Genomic DNA, 19,625 nt, shown 5'->3' with positions numbered 1-19,625 from the left:
TTCTGACCAGGAATCCACAGAATATATACTATGCTCAGTTTTCCAAAATTTTACTAAAAAACTAAATGTTACAGACTTACATTTCACGACCTGGCAGTTTGTCATTAAGTCAGGCTTAAAATTATTGCCATGGTCATCATCATCATACAAAATATCAATATGACTTCAGGCTGCAAATAATTGTTCATATAGTTAGAACCTACATCACTGTGTTGGTTGTTATTTGATACTCTATCTTACATAGTCTTCAAAAGAGACATGTAATATTACAATTTTAAAATCCATGTCCTCATGAGAAAACCAAACTCCTATGAGCTTGTAAGTGGCTGGGCAGGAACTTGAACTTGGATTCTCTATTAGTAAATCTATATTAATATATAGTATACCTCATAGAGAGTTAAAGAAATTCACATATTAAGCCTTATGATATAGGTTCAAATCTAATACAAAAGATTGCTAGTTATTTGTGTTAATAGGATTGGTTAGCACATTACTGCTGAATAATCTATTTTTAATAGACTTTACTTTGTAGAGCAGTTTTATGTTCACAGCAATATTGAGCAGAAAGTACAGAGCTTTCCCTTATGCAACCTGCCCTCAAAAATGCATAGCCTCCCCCATTATCAACATTCCCACCAGATGGTACATTTGTTATAACTCATGAATCTACTTTGATACAACATAATCACTCAAAGTCCATATTTTACAGTAAGGTTCACTCTTGGTGTTGTACATTCTATGGCTTTGGACAGATTTATAATGACATACATCTACCATTATAGTATCATAAAGGGTAGTTTCACTGTCCTAAAAATCCTTGGTCCTATGCCTATTTATCCCTCCCACCCCCCCTGCTCATCCCTGGCAAGCACTTTATTTTTAATAAAAGAAGAAATTAGCACTATACATCACATAAAATTTACATTATTCAGGGTAACTTACTCTATGTTACCACCAGTGAGGAATTCGAGTCTTTCCTGAGCTTATGTGGGCATTCTATCAAAAAGGCAATGCTGTTTCACAGTTCTGCATTCTGATCATGAATCCTCCACATTACTATCAAATACTTAACTCTTTTTTGACATTATCACCAAAGATAACTTTCAGCAGCATATTTAGCATCATTCTAGGGCAATTTCTTACATACTTTTAATTCTTAGGAAATTGATATTTCATTCATAGGATTTATGTCACATCTCTACACATCAGCATACACGATGATCGTTCTTGCTAAGCTGTAAAGAGCAAATGCTTTGTACATTAACAGTGTCATTAACACTGCTAACACCATCCTCAAAAGCTTTATCTCCTAAACATTGCCCATGGTTTAAATCAAAGTAAAAATGCACAATTAACCTGAAAAGAGGGAAAATGCCTACTCAGCACCTTGGGAAATGATCTGGTTATGAGTCACCTCATTTTGCAAAGTAGCAATAAAAATGAGTCTTTCATTTTGCCGAGGTACCACTGGCATTTATAGCAGATGATTAAAATAAAGGAGAAAAACAACTTTTGCATTTTATCAGTGCAGGGACATTTTAGCCTGGCCATGCATTTTTGCCTCTGCAGATTTCATCTATCAAAAGAAATGTCTCCACAGTTGTTGCCAAAGGTACAGTTATTCCCCAGAGATTCCAAAGACCGTGACTTACCTTATGAAAGTTTCTGAAATATGCTGCCTTTTCATCTGGAAATTTTTCTAGCCTTCTGGGTCCTTTACTAGACGCCTTCTTAAAAACCAACCAGCAACGTCTGAAAATCTGAAAGTAAATAAAGGAATCCCATTATGTCTTTTGTACATGAGTTTAGTAGCATCAGGGATTTATCTATTCAACTAATCCAGGGGGAATAAATTGTTTTACATGCACTTATCTTACAGAGAGAAAAAATTTGGGAAGTCAGAGGCATGTTATTCTTTAAAATTATAGCAAATTTTAAAAACAATATTAAATATAAAAATAAATTTTATATGAAAAGATTTTATGTTATGACATTTTCAGTGCACTGGCTTCAATCCTCTTTAATCTAACTAAATCATCTGGGTATCAACATCATACAAAATATTTATTCTCACCATCCTGGTGACAAACAATTCTGTTTTCCATGATAATGAAGTGACAATTTACTAAGATTAAGCACTTTCATAATGTTCAATATTCTATCTTTGGAAAAACATCACATTTAAAAACTCACAGTGTTAATTATAAAAAATGCTCATATACTACTTTAGAAAATGAAACAGATATGTTTTCATAATGGACACATCTGTCACACCCTTGTATGCTTTTATAGCAACTACTATTTACTAAACGCTTATTATGTGCAATACATTTTAAAATTTATAGACACATTTAATCCTCAGACCTACTATATGAGGTAGGTTGTCTTCATTTTAGGATAAAGATAGTAAGACAGTAAGAGTGTCAGGATTTGAACACACATCTGTCTGAACACACATGTCTTCAGCTTTGTTTAAAAAAAAAGCAGGGCTATATATTACACAAACACAGGCCCTTCTTTCTGGACTCTGCCTGATTTTACAGGACTAATTCATGTTGGCTCTTACACTGTCACCTGATGCCCACCTTATCAGCCTCCCTCCACAGGTATGTTTAGGTCAAATCAATAAAATGAGACTTTTTTTCAATAACTAAAGAGGTCTAGAAATGCAAATTTAATATTTCAAACTTTTATAGAAATGCATATTTTTGCTGGAGTTTACATTCTCTATAGCCAGAAACTAAGATCACTGTATTTCTGTTCTATTTCTTTTTTTTATGTTTATTTTTTAATTTTTAAAATGTATTTATTTATTTATTTTTAAACATCTTTATTGGAGTAAAATTGCTTTACAATGGTCTGTTAGTTTCTGCTTTATAAAAAAGTGAATCAGCTATACATATACATACATCCCCATATCTCCTCCCTCATGGGTCACCCTCCCACCCTCCCTATCCCACCCCTCTAGATGGTCACAAAGCACGGAGCTGATCTCCCTGTGCTATGCGGCTGCTTCCCACTAGCTATCTATTTTACATTTGGTAGTATATATAAGTCCATGCCACTCTCTCACTTCGTTCCAGCTTACCCGTCCCCCTCCCCGTGTCAAGTCCATTCCCTACATCTGCATCTTTATTCCTGTCCTGCTCCTAGGTCCTTCAGACCTTTTTTTTTTTCTTTAGATTCCATATATACATGTTAGCATACGGTATTTATTTTTCTCTTTCTGACTTACTTCACTCTGTATTACAGTCTCTAGGTCCATCCACCTCACTACAAATAACTCAATTTCATTTCTTTATATGGCTGAGTAATATTCCATTGTATATACGTGCCACATCTTCTTTATCCATTCATCTGTTGATGGACACTTAGGTTGCTTCCATGAACTACCTACTGTAAATACAGCTGCAATGAACATTGCGGTACATGACTCTTTTTGAATTATGGTTTTCTCAGGCAATATGCCCAGTAGTGGGATTGCTGAGTCGTATGGTAGTTCTATTTTTAGTTTTTAAAGGAACCTCCATACTCTTCACCATAGTGGCTATATCAATTTACATTCCCACCAACAGTGCAAGGGGGTTCCCTTTTCTCCACCCCTTCTCCAGCATTTATTGTTTGTAGATTTTTTGATGATGGCCATTCTGACTGCTGTGAGGTGATACCTTATTGTGGTTTTCATTTGCATTTCTCTAATGATTAGTGATGTTGAGCATCCTTTCATGTGTTTGTTGGCAATCTGTGTATCTTCTTTGGAGAAATGTCTATTTAGGTCTTCTGCCCATTTTTGGATTGGGTTGTTTGTTTTTTTGATATTGAGATGCATGAGCTGCTTGTAAATTTTGGAGATTAATCCTTTGTCAGTTGCTTCATTTGCAAATATGTTCCCATTCTGAGGTTTGTCTTTTTGTCTTGTTTATGGTTTCTTTTGCTGTGCAAAAGGTTTTAAATTTCATTAGGTCCCATTTGTTTATTTTTGTTTTAATTTCCATTTCTCTAAGTGGTGGCTCAAAAAGGATCTTGCTGTGATTTATGTCATGGAGTGTTCTGCCTATGTTTTCCTCTAAGAGTTTTATAGTGTCTGGTCTTACATTTAGGTCTTTAATCCATTTTGAGTTTATTTTTGTGTATGGTGTTACTGAATGTTCTAATTTCATTCTTTTACATGTAGCTGTCCAATTTTCCCAGCACCACTTATTGAAGAGGCTGTCCTTTCTCCATTGTATATTCTTGCCTCCTTTGTCATAGATTAGTTGACCATAAGTGCATGGGTTTATCTCTGGGTTTTGGGTTGTCGGGTTTACATTGTCATTTGTTTCTAGGTATTTTTTGATTTCCTCTTTGATTTCTTCAGTGATCTCTTGGTTATTTCATACTGTATTGTTTAGCCTCTGTGTGTTTGTAATTTTTACAGATTTTTTCCTGTAATTGATATCTAGTCTCATAGCATTGTGGTTGAAAAAGATACTTGATATGATTTCAGTTTTCTTAAATTTACCAAGGCTTGATTTGTGATCCAAGATATGATCTATCCTAGAGAATGTTCCAAGAGCACTTGAGAAGAAAGTGTATTCTGTTGTTTTTTGATGGAATGTCCTATAAATATCAATTAAGTCCATGTTGTTTAATGTATCATTTAAAGCTTGTGTTTCCTTATTTATTTTCATTTTGGATGATCTGTCCATTGGTGAAAGTGGGGTGATAAAGTCCCCTACTATGATTGTGTTACTGTCAATTTCCCCCTTTATGGTTGTTAGCATTTGGCTTATGTATTGAGGTGCTCCTATGTTGGGTGCATAAATATTTACAATTGTCATATCTTCTTCTTGGATTGATCGCTTGATCATTAGGTAGTGTCCTTCTTTGTCTCTTGTAATAATTTTATTTTAAAGTCTATTTTGTCTGATATGTGAACTGCTACTCCAGCTTTCTTTTGATTTCCATTTGCATGGAATATCGTTTTCCATCCTCTCACTTTCAGCCTGTATGTGTCCCTAGGTCTGAAGTGGGTCTCTTTTAGACAGCATATATACACGTCTTGTTTTTGTATCCATTCAGCCAGTCTATGTCTTTTGGTTGGAGCATTTAATCCATTTATGTTTAAGGTAATTATTGATATGTATATTCCTAATACCATTTTCTTAATTGTTTTGGGTTTGTTTTTGTAGGTCTTTTCCTTCTTTTCTATTTCCTGCCTAGAGAAGTTCCTTTAGCATTTGTTGTAAAGCTGGTTTGGTGGTGCTGAATTCTCTTAGCTTTTGCTTGTCTGTAATGGTTTTAATTTCTCCGTCGAATCTGAATGAGATCCTTGCTGGGTAGAGTAATCTTGGTTGTAGGTTTTTCCCTTTCATCACTTTAAATATGTCCTGCCACTCCCTTCTGGCTTGCAGAGTTTCTGCTGAAAGATCAGCTGCTTACCTTATGGGGATTCCCTTGTGTGTTATTTGTTGTTTTTCCCTTGCTGCTTTCAATATTTTTTCTTTCTATTTAATTTTTGATAGTTTGATTAATACGTGTCTTGGTGTGTTTCTCCTTGGATTTATCGTGTATGGGACTCTCTGTGCTTCCTGGACTTGACTGACTATTTCCTTTCCCATATTAGGGAAGTTTTCAACTATAATCTCTTCGAATATTTTCTCAGTCCCTTTCTTTTTCTCTTCTTCTTCTGGGACCCCTATAATTCGAATGTTGGTGAGTTTACTGTTGTCCCAGAGGTCTCTGAGACTGTTCTCAATTCTTTTCATTCTTTTTTCTGTATTCTTCTCTGCGGTAGTTATTTCCACTATTTTATCTTCTATGTCACTTATCCATTCTTCTGCCTCAGTTATTCTGCTAATGATTCCTTCTAGAGAATTTTAAATTTCATTTATTGTGTTGTTCATCATTGTTTGTTTCCTCTTTCGTTCTTCTAGGTCCTTGTTAAACGTTTCTTGTATTTTCTCCATTCTATTTCCAAGATTTTGGATCATCTTTACTGTCATTAAGCTGAATTCTTTTTCAGGTAGACTGCCTATTTCCTCTTCATTTGTTTGGTCTGGTGGGTTTTTACCTTGCTCCTAAATCTGCTTTGTGTTTCTCTGTCTTCTCATTTTGCTTAACTTACTGTGTTTGGGGTCTCCTTTTCGCAGGCTGCAGGTTTGTTGTTCCCGTTGTTTTTGGTGTCTGCCCCCATTGGCTAAGGTTTGTTCAGTGGGTTGTGTAAGCTTCCTGGTGGAGGGGACTAGTGCCTGCGTTCTGGTGGATGAGGCTGGACCTTGTCTTTGTGGTGGGCAGGACCGCATCCAGTGGTGTGTTTTGGGGTGTCTGTGACCTTATTATGATTTTAGGCAGCCTCTCTGCTACTGGGTGTTGTTGTGTTCCTGTCTTGCTAGTTGTTTGGCAGGGGGTGTTCAGCACTGAAGCTTGCTGGTCGTTGAGTGGAGGTGGTGCTTAGAGTTGAGATGGAGATCTCTGGGAGAGCTTTCACCATTCGATATTACATGGAGCCGGGAGGTCTCTGGTGGACCAATGTCCTGAACTCGGCTCTCCCACCTCAGAGTCACCGGCCTGACACCCGGCCGGAGCACCAAGGCCCTGTCAGTCACACGGCTCAGAAGAAAAGGGAGAAAAAAAGAAAGAAAAGGAAGGAAGGAAGAAAAGAAAGAAAGAAAGAAAAAAGTAAAATAAAATAAAGTTATTAAAATAAAAAGTAAAAAAAATTATTGAAAATAAAAAAAAAATTATAAAGTAATAAAAAAGAGAAAGAAAGAAAGAAGAGAGCAACCAAACCAAAAAACAAATCCACCAATGATAACGAGCACTAAAAACTACCCTAAAAAAAAGATAAATAAAAAAAAAGGACAGACAGAACCCCAGGAGAAATGGTAAAAGCAAAGCTATACGGACAAAATCACACAAAGTCCACTGCCTCAATTTTGGGATGATTCCTTGTCTATTCACATATTCCACAGATGTAGGGTACATCAAATTGACTGTGGAGATTTAATCCGCTGCTCTTGAGGCTGCTGGGAGAGATGCCCCTTTCTCTTCTTTGTTCACCCAGCTCCTGGGGTTCAGCTTTGGATTTGGCCCCACCTCTGCATGTAGGTCACTGAGGGCATCTGTTCTTCGCTCTCTGGGGAAGTCTGAGGTCGTCTGCCAGCGTTCAGTAGGTGTTCTGTAGGAGTTGTTCCACATGTAGATGTATTTCTGATGTATTTGTGGTGAGGAAGGTGATCTCCACGTCTTACTCCTCCGCTATTTTGAAGGTCTCTTTTCTGTTCTATTTATTTATACTGCAAAGTTTATTTATACTGTTTTTTCAACTAATATAGGCCAGATACTATAATTCCTCTGGAGTGTGCATTGTCTATTATTCGCTAGAAGACAGCATTTCTCCTGTTCAAAGGCACTTAGAACAATCACAGGAAGACCTCTCATCATAAAAGCAGAATAAACAGAATAACAGTACAAACACGTAATTTCATATTACTCTTGCTACCTTTCTGAGCTCCTTCCTGGTAGCTTCGAAAAGCACATGAAGGACAGCCCTGAGCTTTCAGCACATGTGGATATACCTCTCTTTCTCTACCCAGGTGGAGACCCATCTCCTCTGTCACAAGATTTCTAACCACAGCCCTGGACATCAGGAGTTAAGACTACTCCTTTAGATCTCCTGGTGTTCTCTCCACACACTGTGTTCTAGTTATTTATTTATTTTTGACCCCTTACTGATCTCTACCCTCAAGGTAAAACAACCTAAAAAAAGGTAGTATAAATATTGATAATAATATGATATCAGCATATGGTTCATTGGATTCCTCACCCCCAATGTGATGGTATTTGGAGATGGGGCTTTGGGAGGTAATTAGGGTTAGATGAAGTCATGAACATGGGCCCTGAGGATGGAATTAGTGTCCTTATAAAAAAAGGCACCAGAGAGCCTGCCCTCTCTCCATGCTCTCACAGAAAAAGAGGTCATGTGGACATGCAGTGAGATGCTGGTTGTCTGCAAGCTGGGAAGAGGGCTCTCGCCAGAACCTGACCATGCTGGCCCTTGATCTTGGACTTCTAACCCCCAGAACTGTGAGAAAATAAATGTCTGTTGTTCAATCCACTCAGGCTATGGCATTGCGTTATGGCAGCCCACGCTGACTAAGAGAGATACTTTTTTAGATTTTGTTTTTATTAGCAGAGTAGTGGTAGTAACAGTAATACTGTGGAAGTGAAAAGTAGTTACATGAATCTGAGTAGAAATGTGAGAGATTCAAGGCAGATAAATAAACATATCACTTGTAAAGTATAAAGATTATTAATATTTATCTCCTGATTATTTATTAGTGGATTTGGAATTCTAGTTGAGGTAAGAAGACCCTCTTTGAATGGATTTGAGACCCAAAATCCTGGTAATATAGTTTCTGTTCTTTCCTACAGAAGAATGCTTTTCCCTGTACCCTGTGCACTTTATTGCTCAGGAACCATGGTGATATTCAGTGAAGCCTTGTAATATTCATGGAAATACACAAACATACTCCCTGACTGCAATGTCTCAGCTTGTGTGACAACATTATTTTTTACTAAGTAGTGAGATAAACATGAGTCAGAAAGCATAAGTGTTTCCATTTAGGCACTTGATATTGCTATAGAATAAACCTGATAACGGATAATAAGGAAAAATAGACTTGGTATTTTCGATAGCATCTTATCTCTTTGCTATTACATTAACAGAGGCAACAACATATAGATAAAACTGATTGTTAAAGACCTGATGTAACAGACTGTTTACCAAGCCAAGGCCCTTAAGTTATTATTTTCTTGTTCTGGGATAAATTTAGATTTATAAAACACTGGCAAAAATGGTGCAGAGATTTCCCAAAAAGATTTTACCCAGCTTCTCCTAATGTTAACATCCTAAATAACCATGATACATTTTTCAAAACTAAGACTTAACATTAGTAAAATACTATTATCTAAACTACAGATTCTATTCAGAAATCACCAGTTTTTCCCACCAATGTCCTCTTCTGTTTTAGGATCCAATCCAGGTCACCACGCTGTATTCAGTGGTCCTGTCTCCTTATCTCCTCTGATCTTTGACAGTTTCTCAGCCTTTTTTGCTTTTCATGACCTTGACAGTTTTGAGGACTACTAGCCAGGTATTTTGCACAAAGTTCCTCAATTTCTGTTTCAATTAAATTATTTTTGATATTTCAAAAGTCTAATGAAATCTCATAATACTGTTATTAAAACAAAATAATTTATTGGGAAAAATAGTATGAATTATCATGACTGTGGACTAGTTATATTTTGATGTCTAGTTGAATTTTTTAACTTAATTATTTAATAAATGCTAATAAATGCAGAGGGTTTCATTTTCCATCGTGCTTTTTTTTTTTTCAAAATAGTTTGCTTTGTGATGGTAGTAAAAAGGGACCTGGTGCAGAGAATTTGGAAGTGTCTTTCTCTGTCAAATTCAGCATGAGTCAGCAGTCTGAAAGCAACCTTCGTACCAGAAACATACAGTTAATAGGAGCATGAGGAAATCACCTCCCTGTTACTCTTTATCAAGTGGGATTTTAATAGTGTTAGTCTGCTTTAGGCCCTGGAACTGATGCCTTATATGAGTATGTTGGAGAATTCTGGAGACGAGCAGCAAAAATGACCACTTGAGACCAGGAAATCACTCCTCTGAGAAGAAAAAATAAAGGAATAGGTTTTATTTTGCTTATAAATGAAAGATACAAATCTGTCGAGTGCATGAAAAAGAACCACACCAATTAAATTAGGTTTTTATTTTTACTTTTGTTCCAAGAGACAGGACATAAATCAGTGCCCTTCTTTAGCAGTGTGTGGGAGGAGAGGGTGCAGTCTCTTCAGACACTGCTTGGCTCTTCAAGGGCATCTGAAGGTGCAGGGACCATTTGGCTGGTTAGCAACGGAACTTACTGGTTGCAGGAAGATTCACCTTCTTCACTGAGTCCTGTCCCTTCTCGGATGACACGCCTGCCTGTCCCATCACTGTTCAAGATGCTGCTTCACTCTCTCCTGAGGATTTCTCCTTCTCATTCAAAGTTATCTTCTAAACATGCCAGTTGTCTCACCAAACAGGCTCCTGGGTCCCCTTCAGATTTTCCTTCGAGAAAATTCCACGTTGTTGCCAGAAATCCTCAGGATGCCCAGCTGCTCCACACCTCAGCTTTACACTGCATTAGCCAGCCAGACCAATCGCCATCGTTAAATACCCTCTTGATTCCTCTCCATCTGATGAAAACCTTTTACCTCACAGCAGTCCCTTTTCTTCAGTGTTTTCTCCTTTTCAAGGAGATTTTACCCAAAGGGCATCCTTTTTCCATTTAAGACTCACTGTGATGTAGATGGTTTGATTTCTTCGCTTTAGTTCATAGCCATAATGACGTTATTTATCCAGCATCCATTCCCAAGATTTAACTTAACCAAAAGTCGGATTTAATGGGCCTGTTCCATCATAAGATGTTGACCTCATGAACTTTGTTCATGTAGGATTTTGGTTAAAAACTTGGGAGAATTTTTAATTATAGGAGTTGTCAAACCTGAGGATCCATTGCACTAAAAGGAGTCACAGAAACGTCGTTTCTAGAGATTTTAAAGAATATAGAAGACAGTGGCATATCTGGAGCATCTTATGTTTGTGTTCCCTTCTTTTTTTTTTTTTAAAGATTTTTTTTATGTGGACCATTTTTAAAGTCTTCATTGAATTTGTTACAATATTGCTTCTATGTTTTGGGTTTTTGGCCGTGAGGCATGTGGGATCTTAGCTCCCCGACCAAGGATCAAACCCGCACCCCCTGCATTGGAAGGTGAAGTCTTAACCACTGGACTGCCAGGGAAGTCCCTGTGTTCCCTTCTGAAATCAAGATACTGTATAAATGATAACTTGGGGTATAGGATTCAATTATTTATAACTGTATATAAGATGAACATATCAAGACAACAAATAAATAAACACATAAGCAAAGACAATTCAGGAATGGTTATTGCAGGCTTATGCTATGAGTAAATTCAATTACTTAGTCCTAAGTCTTTCTCCTCTCACAAATTGTGTATGGTACTATTGAAAGACACTCTGTGTTTCTGTAAAAAGTGGTTAATACACAGGATTAAGCTTAATGCACTGATGAATTTAGCTTTAGCTATCTTTTTCAATATAGATATGAACTTTCAACACTGGCTTATATTTAATTGCTGTCAAATATATACCGATACCAGAAATCACTCTTATCTATTCCATTTGTTCAAAAAATATTTGAGAGCTCTTTGTTCTGTGGATACAGTAGTAAAAAAATGCAGATAAAAATTATAATAATAACAACAGCAAAAAACACACAAACTTTCTGTCCTTGTGGAAACTAAGTTCCTGCCTCTTGGAACATCCATTTCAATTGGGTAGACAGATGATGGCAAATAAATAAGTGTATTTGTAAATAATATTTTTTTTCAATGGTGTTAAGTGCTATGGAGGGATGGTGAGGGAAGGCTCACCCAGGAGCCTACGTTTCAGTATTAGAGGAAGTGAGAGAATGACTGGTACAGACATCTGGGGAAAGAGTGCTTCAGTAAGACAAAATTGCAAGAGCAAATGCCCTGTTGAGGGAGCCTGCCTGAACTATTATTCCAAGAACTGCAAGGAGGCCAGTGTGGAGGGCAGTGAACCACAGTAAGGGTGGTAAGAGATAAGAGAAGAAAGATATGGGAGAGCCAGGTCAGGAAGAATCTTGGCTTTAAGATTTCAATCAGATTCATCAACTCTTTCTCTAAGTTATGGTAGATGTCCTTAAGTAAACTGAAGTCTAAGAAAATTTAGGATTACAGATTAAACAAAAGTCACAAATGAAATGAAACTTTAAAAATAGTGGTATAGGGTCAGGAATATTGGGTATTTCAGGTTGATTTCTTTTAAATGCTTCGATTTTTCAAGGCACATGTCATCTCTGAACTGTAAGACTTGCAGCTGTCAATTGCAATGTCTACAGTCCTGTGGCTTCTGTATGCCCAGAGAGTAGACTGCTATAATCAAATATATCCACTACGGGTCCTCCTTTGTACACACCTGCAACTCTGGATATAGTTCACAGCCTGCTGAGTTCCCTGACATAAATGCAGTGGCTCTCTGATAAATGTAAAACCCAAAGGGTTTTTCTCCACCTGTGAATTGATTAGAAATACTTAAGAATACAAGAGCAATGAAAAGAGATGAGCCAGAGGCAACTTTAAAGATGTTATAAGGGGCACCAAGCAGCCCCCACTGTAAACAGGCACAGAGTATATTTCTGGGGATGGAGGATGTAAATACATTTTCTTAAATATCCACAAGTCTAAATACATTTATTTTTATCTGTAACTTAATTTAGCAAAAAACTAACTAGTATCTCAAAAAATATAAGAAATCTTATCACTAATTCAAGGATTGTTTTTACTTCAGTGTTTTAAAAATACTTCTACTGGCCATTTCTGTTTTAGGTTATATAATCTGTGACTGAAAAAGCACAGGTCATTAAGGATGAAACAGAGTAGTGGCAGGCTATCATTTGATGTGTATATGGCTATCCACTTATATTTATATATAAATGCATTTGTCCTTATATCTATTTGACTTTTAAATTTCAGTTTATATATGTATATAAATAATATACATAAATATGCATCTATCTCTGTATAAACACTCACCTATTTAAATATAAACCACAGAACCAAAAAATTAAAAACTTCTTTCCCTTCTCCTCGGACCATAATTTAATTAAAGTTCAATTTTAAAAGGGAAAGTTCTCACCAATTTTGTTAACTCAAGAGCTTTGCACCATTCACCACTGTTTAATGCAAAATATAAATATTGCTATCCATTAACATTGAAAAAATGCTTAAAGCACAATATGTATATCTCATTTTTTCTCGTTTCATGGTTGGAAAGACCAAAATAAATGTGTTAATCTTTTCCGTTTCTATTATCTTGCTTTCTCTTTATCTTAATAACCCAGAAAAACAATTGGAAATTCACAAAAGGCAAACAATGATTCCCCAAATCTCATCATTGCCAATTTTTGAGGAGGCCAAGTGTTTTTTGTTTTTCACCTGAATATATATAGTTCTCTCTACTGCATTTGTCTACCAAGCCATCAATGAAATACTGGGAAAGAATACAGACATGGTTTAGAGTCACAGCCAGAAATGAGACACTTCACAGCAGCAGCAAGCTTTAGGTTGAGAGTGTGAAATTGTCATCATTATCATGAGAATGAAAACCAGTTGTAGAGCAGACCTGCAGAGCAGTAACCCAAGCAGGTGGCAATTTTTAGAAACAATCACAGCACTGGAGGGATTCTTAGAATTACTCTCTTCCTGCTCCCTACTTTCAAAGAGCCCAACACTGACATGACACAGAACAAAATATCCTTTCTCTTTGCTCAAAGTCTCCAGGAAAGAACCATGTCTTCTGGGTTTTAGTTTCTCTAAAATCAGAGTATTCTTTGGCTCTATATCAACTTATGCTTTTGAAATTGACAATATTTTATTTTCATCAGTCAGTTGTAGAGGCATAACTCAATAATCACTGAAAACTCTATTCCCAGGTACAACCAGCATGTTTCTATTTTATGGACCCAGTTACTATAGGGTTCAGTAAGTGAAAGTCAAATGTCCAAATCAAAATATTTCCTCTTCAGTTTACTTCTCCTTCCAGGATTTTTATTTCCTCTTTTTAGTCACATAAGCTTCAAATCTTGGTGTCTTCATTAATTTTTGCCTTTACCTGCACCATCCAAAAATCTGTGGGCAAGATCCAAAAGTGAGATGCTCCTGTGATATATAAGAATGGGGAGCAGCCACATAGCACAGGGAGATCAGCTCGGTGCTTTGTGACCACCTAGAGGGGTGGGATAGGGAGGGTGGGAGGGAGACGCAAGAAGAGGAGATATGGGGATATATGTATATGTATAGCTGATTCACTTTGTTATACAGCAGAAACTAACACCCCATTGTAAAGCAATTATACTCCAATAAAGATGTTAAAAAAAAAAAAAAAAAGAATGGGGAGAATTGAGGAACACACACACACACACACACACACACACACACCTAGGAAAGAAATAAAGAATAAAATCACAAATGGTAGAAAGCCTTAAAAATCAAAGACAGTTTTCATTTGATGTAGCAGAAAATGGAGTCAATGATCAGTTTTATTAAGGGAGTGACATTATGGGAATAATATTTTTAAAATATTAGATCAGTAGTAGGGTTAATATAACTATGACAATAGAAAAATTTCATTAGGTGATTAGTACATTCATAGCAGAGAAGATTACAACTCAGCCAATGTTGAGGGCAGCAGAGAGAGAGAAGATGAATCCAAGATGAAAAACATTTCAGGAAAAATTTGAACTTCACAACAAACTTAATACAAGTGAAGAATTAAAGATATATCTAAGTTTTTATACCTAGATAACCAAGTGAATGATGGCATTTATGCAATTGTCAGAAAACCTAAGAAATGAGTTTAGTTAGATATAGATATATAAACTAAACTAAATGAGTTTAGTTGAGATATATTGAGTTTAATATGCTATTTAAACAATTGCATTACCAAAACTGCTCTTGACAAATTTATAAACTGCAGTCTTTCTGTAAAATGTTGCTTTCCAGACTACCTCAGAATCACTTCTTACCATTAAACTATGTCCTCTTTGTGAAACCATTATTTTACTTCAGTTTCTGGTTATAAATTTTCAGACTCATCCAATGTTGATTCAACACCTAGTGCTCTTTTGAATACCTAGTGCCTCTTTGAAACTAAAAAGTACAGTATATTTAAAATATTGAATCAGAAAACACATTTCCAACTTCTGTTTCAAATTAGTATATCAACTTGACCTAAGTCTACATACTTGTTGAGTTGTCCTGAATAAAATGTTTAAACCTAAAATAGAATTATTCCATGCCTCTCGTAATCCACTGTTCTTTAAAAGTAATGATAATATTCAGATGTTGGTTTCAAATGAGGGACTTATACTAAGGTTTCAACTGACAACAGACGTGAGTTTTCTGGTAATAAATGTGATTATAACTGATGTTACTGGTTTCATTTCAATTAGCCATAAACAGCTGCCAGATTTGGTAATGAACTTAAAGAATTATGAAAATGTCAATTATACATGAAGTTTTGTAATGATCTTTGAGAAATTCCAGAAATTGTAGGGTCAGTAGTTACTAATCATTAAATTCTTTTTCATATATGTACTGCATATGACATATTATCTTAAAGTTAATGTACATCCTTCCAATCGAAGACTTTAATATATTTACTATATCTTTATACCTTTATAAGCAATATTTATTACTGTTTTTATATTTCAAATTTTGCATAAATAGTATAAAACTTCATGTATGAAACATTATAAAACCTAATATTCACTTCCAATTATATGATAGAGCTTTATCCATGTTGATAGACTGTATTTGTTTTTTGTCGTTTTTGCTGTTGATTTGCAGAAAAATTTAAATATATTTTACTTTAAAATCCTTTATCAGGTAAATGTATTGGAAATACCTTCCCCTATTTTGTAGTTTGACTTTCACTTTTTTATAATTTAACTTTTCATGCAGAAGTTTTTCACTTTAAGATAGTAAATTTGTCAGTTTTGCTTATATATTTATGACTTCTGTTTATTAAGAGAAATGCATAATCTATTTACATTTATGTGGTTACTGATATATTTGAACTTTTCACCACCTCATATTTGTTTTATTCTTTTTAATGTACATATTTTACTCTTTTCCTACTTTGTGATGGATTTATAAAATTTCTTAGACTGTCTCACTTTTTTTTTTTTTGCTCAGTAGCCTTTGAAAACTTTTTTCATTCCACTCCATGAAAGTATTCATTTAGTTGACAAATACATTTAATCACCCATGTATAACATCCCTCCCTTTCTTTTCATTACTAACATCTAGCGGAATCCCACTTTAAGAAACACTGTTCTAGTAACCTCCCAGCTGATCTCCTGCTTTCACATTTGTTTTACTCCAACCTAACTTATTAACTATTACCATATTAAATGTCCTAAATCACAGCTCTGGCCACGTATATTTTCAGACCAAAAAACAAATGAAAAAAAGAACAACAAAAATCTTTCCAATGCATCACTATCATCCACTGCTTATAAAAGAAATTTCAAATTCTGAAGCTTGCTATTCAAGAACCCTCATGAACTAATCCCAAAGTCTTGTGAAACATTTGTCACTTCTCCCATTAAATTTTCTCCTTGAATTGCACTGCTTTCATTTCTTTTTTGCATCATATTCTTTACCTGAAATTCCCCTATTTTTCAATTCACATTCTTTAGAACCCTAGCTACCCTTTGAACCCAGACTTAAGTCTTAAGTTCTCTCATGGAGTCTTCCTAGATCAAACCAGTCAAAACAAGCATCTCTTTACCATTTTCCTTTATCATTTGTTCTTTGCTGTCTTTTGACAGTTAATCTCCCTTATTAGATTATAGTCTCCTTCAGAGAAGCAGCCATGCCTTACACGTTATTGTTTTCCTTCTCCATCCCTAAACTCATTCATAGCAAAGTCAATACTTAAAAACTGTTGGATGAATCAATCAATACCTTATAGGTATATAATCTTTTATAATTTCCAATATGGGCACATACTCTTGGTCACATGTTGATCTAAATATCTGAAATGTATTAACACATTTCATTCACAGAACAACACTATTAGGCTTCATTATTACCGTATATTACATAGGACAAAACTGAGGTACAGAAAAAAAATTTTTTAAAGATAGTCACTGAGATATAGGAATCAAGCCCTGATAATCTAACTTCAGAGCTTGTATTTGTTATTATTACCTTACCTCCTCATGCATTATGTCCTCTCAGTCTTAAATGAGCAAGATATTAATGTGTTGATTTTAAAGTTGGGAAAACTTACATCAAGATAAGAAGAAAGTTTGGCTTGCTCCAAGGATGAAAGCCTGGGCCTAGGAAAAAAAGGATGCTAAAAACAAAGAAATTTTGTCTAGTTCTTTTTTTTTTTTTTTTTTTTTTTGGTCTACTTTGTCAATTTTTGTCTTTTATCTATTTCTATTTTTTGAAGTCAATCATGTGTGGGAAATACCTCTGTCTCTTTCTTTCCTCAAACCTATCCCTTACCATTTGTTCTCTATTCACCTAAATCACAGAGAAATGTATCCTAAATATCTAGAAGACAGTCCTTGCTCTCAAGGGATGGAAACCAGCCAGTGAAGGAGAATTACCCGTTTATTCTGATACACTGAAAATTTCAGCACATTTGCAACATTTCATGTTTAAAAACTCAAGTGATGAGAAAGACCAAAAAAAGATAACTGAAAAGAAGAATGAAAAGAAGAAGGATCTGAAATTTACTTTCCTTCCTCTAAAACCTAGGGAACCTACGGGCAACACGAGGCTTGTCTGTGATTAAACCAATGAAGAACTCAATCCAAGTACTTAATTATAAATAAATGTTTGCCCCCCAAACAGACTGTTTTGAAAATACCCTTTTGGACATGCTTTGTATCCTTTCATTTTAAGGACACAAATCTTGTGCAGTAATAAGTGATTTTTAAAAAGATCAAGAATAAAAGAAAATGTCAAGATCTAAACTAAATGGTATTTGAGAGTATGGGCTCCTTGAAGGCTTAGGCGCTAATCCATGCTCAGTAGCTGAACAGAAGCTTCTCTCCTCAGAGCATAAAAAAGACATGAAAGCTTCAGGAGTTCGAAAGCCCAGGGAAGAAATAGTTTAAAGGGTGACTGATTTCAAATGTATAGGGAGACGCAAGAGGGAGGAGATATGGGGATATATGTATATGTATAGCTGATCTGCTTTTTTATAAAGCAGAAACTAACACACCATTGTGAAGCAATTATACTCCAATAAAGACGTTTAAAAAAAAAAAAAAAAAAAGCTCATTTTGAAATGAAACACCTTAAGTGAGAGGTTTTACTCAGAAAAGAAAATTAATTTCTTAGCAAAAAGTACACAGCGTTTCTTATCTACTTTACATTTTTATTTCTCTCATTTTCCCTAATTTAATTTTGGTTGCTGTTTCAAAAATGTACTGGCTTTCTGTCTAGAGCTACATAATTAGATTTGGATGCTCTATATTTGTTTTAGTATTATTTTAATTTTGTGGTTTAACCTGACTTTTTCCTCTTCGGTCAACATTTTGGGCATTGCTTCAATCAGGTAACAGTAGAAATCTTGACTTTCTTTTTTTTTTTTTTAAACATCTTTATTGGAGTATAATTGCTTTACAATGTTGTGTTAGTTTCTGCTTTATAACAAAGTGAATCAGTTATACATATACATATGTTCCCATATCTCTTCCCTCTTAATCTTGACTTTCAATGCTAATAACTAGCATCTTAAGTTCTTATTATGTTCCCCACTGTAATGAGGAATTTATAAATATTAACATAGTTTAAACCCCACCAAAATCTAATAAGGTGAGCAATATAATTATCATTGTTTACAATATGGGACACTCAGGCATAAAAGTTAAGTAACTTACTCCAAGTTTGGCACAATTCTAAATTATTGCTATGGTTTGCTAAGTTGGCCTCCTACCTTTGCTTTCTCTCTAAACTATTCTGTACACCACCATCAAAATAATCATGCTAATGTTTTCTTATGGACCACTGTGAAATGATCACTACAATCCAGCTAATTAATATATCTATTACCTCATATAGCAAATTTCAAGAGTACAACACAGTACTGTTAATTATAATCACCATGCAATACATTCAATACTTTCTTTGTGCGTCCAGATGTCCTGACATCTGGTCAACCAGATTAATTTTTCCTATCAATGTGATACTTAGGTTTCAAGGAAGGAAACTTTGGGCAGATTGAGCTTGCCTGCTCACAATAATACTTCCAGTCTCCACTTTCCTATGATCTCCACAAATGGGAGAGTTATTATAGCCTTCTTTGTTTTGTGACTCAGTATAAATTTCATTTCTCTCATTAGAGCCCATGCTTGTTGAAAGTACAACTTTGTATATAAAACAGCTTCTTGCATAATATATTCTTATAAGGGCTCAATATATATTGGTAGAAAGCATAAACTCGCCTTAGAGTTATAAAGAACCAGTATAATCATTACAAACTTAAGTGCAACCATAAGCTTCAATAACACTTTAATACTTATTCCCAATAAAACGTCTTTCATAAATGATTTGAAATGGTTGTTATTTATTTAATTTTTGAATGTAACTTAATGTTTTCAGTCCTGTGGATAATATATTGATATAGTATTTACTCACAGGTCTTACCCATTGCCACCTCTTTGACACAAGTCTTATATATTCAGTCATTATGAAGGGCATCAATTCCTACATCACATGCAAGTAAATATATCTACTTAGGAATTACTCCAGAGCATGACAGCCAATTACAGTAGGATACAATTTTAGAGGCTTCACTTATAATTCAAATTGCACAATGAATGAATGCTGACAATGTGTAAAACATTATGCTTACTATAGGAGAGAGTAAAACTCATACTTGTCTTAAAGGGATAACCAGTTTGGGGAAACAGAATCACAAATAAACATAATATCAGGTGAGCTAAGAAAAG

At 35.2% G+C, this 19,625-nt stretch overlaps 1 protein-coding gene across 2 annotated transcripts in view; it reads right to left on the bottom strand.

Moving 5' to 3' along the window:
* Positions 1-19,625, bottom strand: part of DOK6 (docking protein 6) — a 419,540-nt gene that overhangs the window by 271,958 nt on the left and 127,957 nt on the right. For both annotated transcript variants that reach the window (XM_068563092.1, XM_068563091.1), the window contains exon 2: positions 1,653-1,760. In XM_068563092.1, coding sequence (XP_068419193.1) covers positions 1,653-1,760 — 108 coding nt within the window. The remainder of the gene's footprint in view (positions 1-1,652; positions 1,761-19,625) is intronic.

This window comes from Eschrichtius robustus, chromosome 14 (assembly GCF_028021215.1).
Source record: "Eschrichtius robustus isolate mEscRob2 chromosome 14, mEscRob2.pri, whole genome shotgun sequence".
NCBI classification, from domain to species: domain Eukaryota; kingdom Metazoa; phylum Chordata; class Mammalia; order Artiodactyla; family Eschrichtiidae; genus Eschrichtius; species Eschrichtius robustus.
This window is presented reverse-complemented; position numbering and strand designations above follow the sequence as displayed.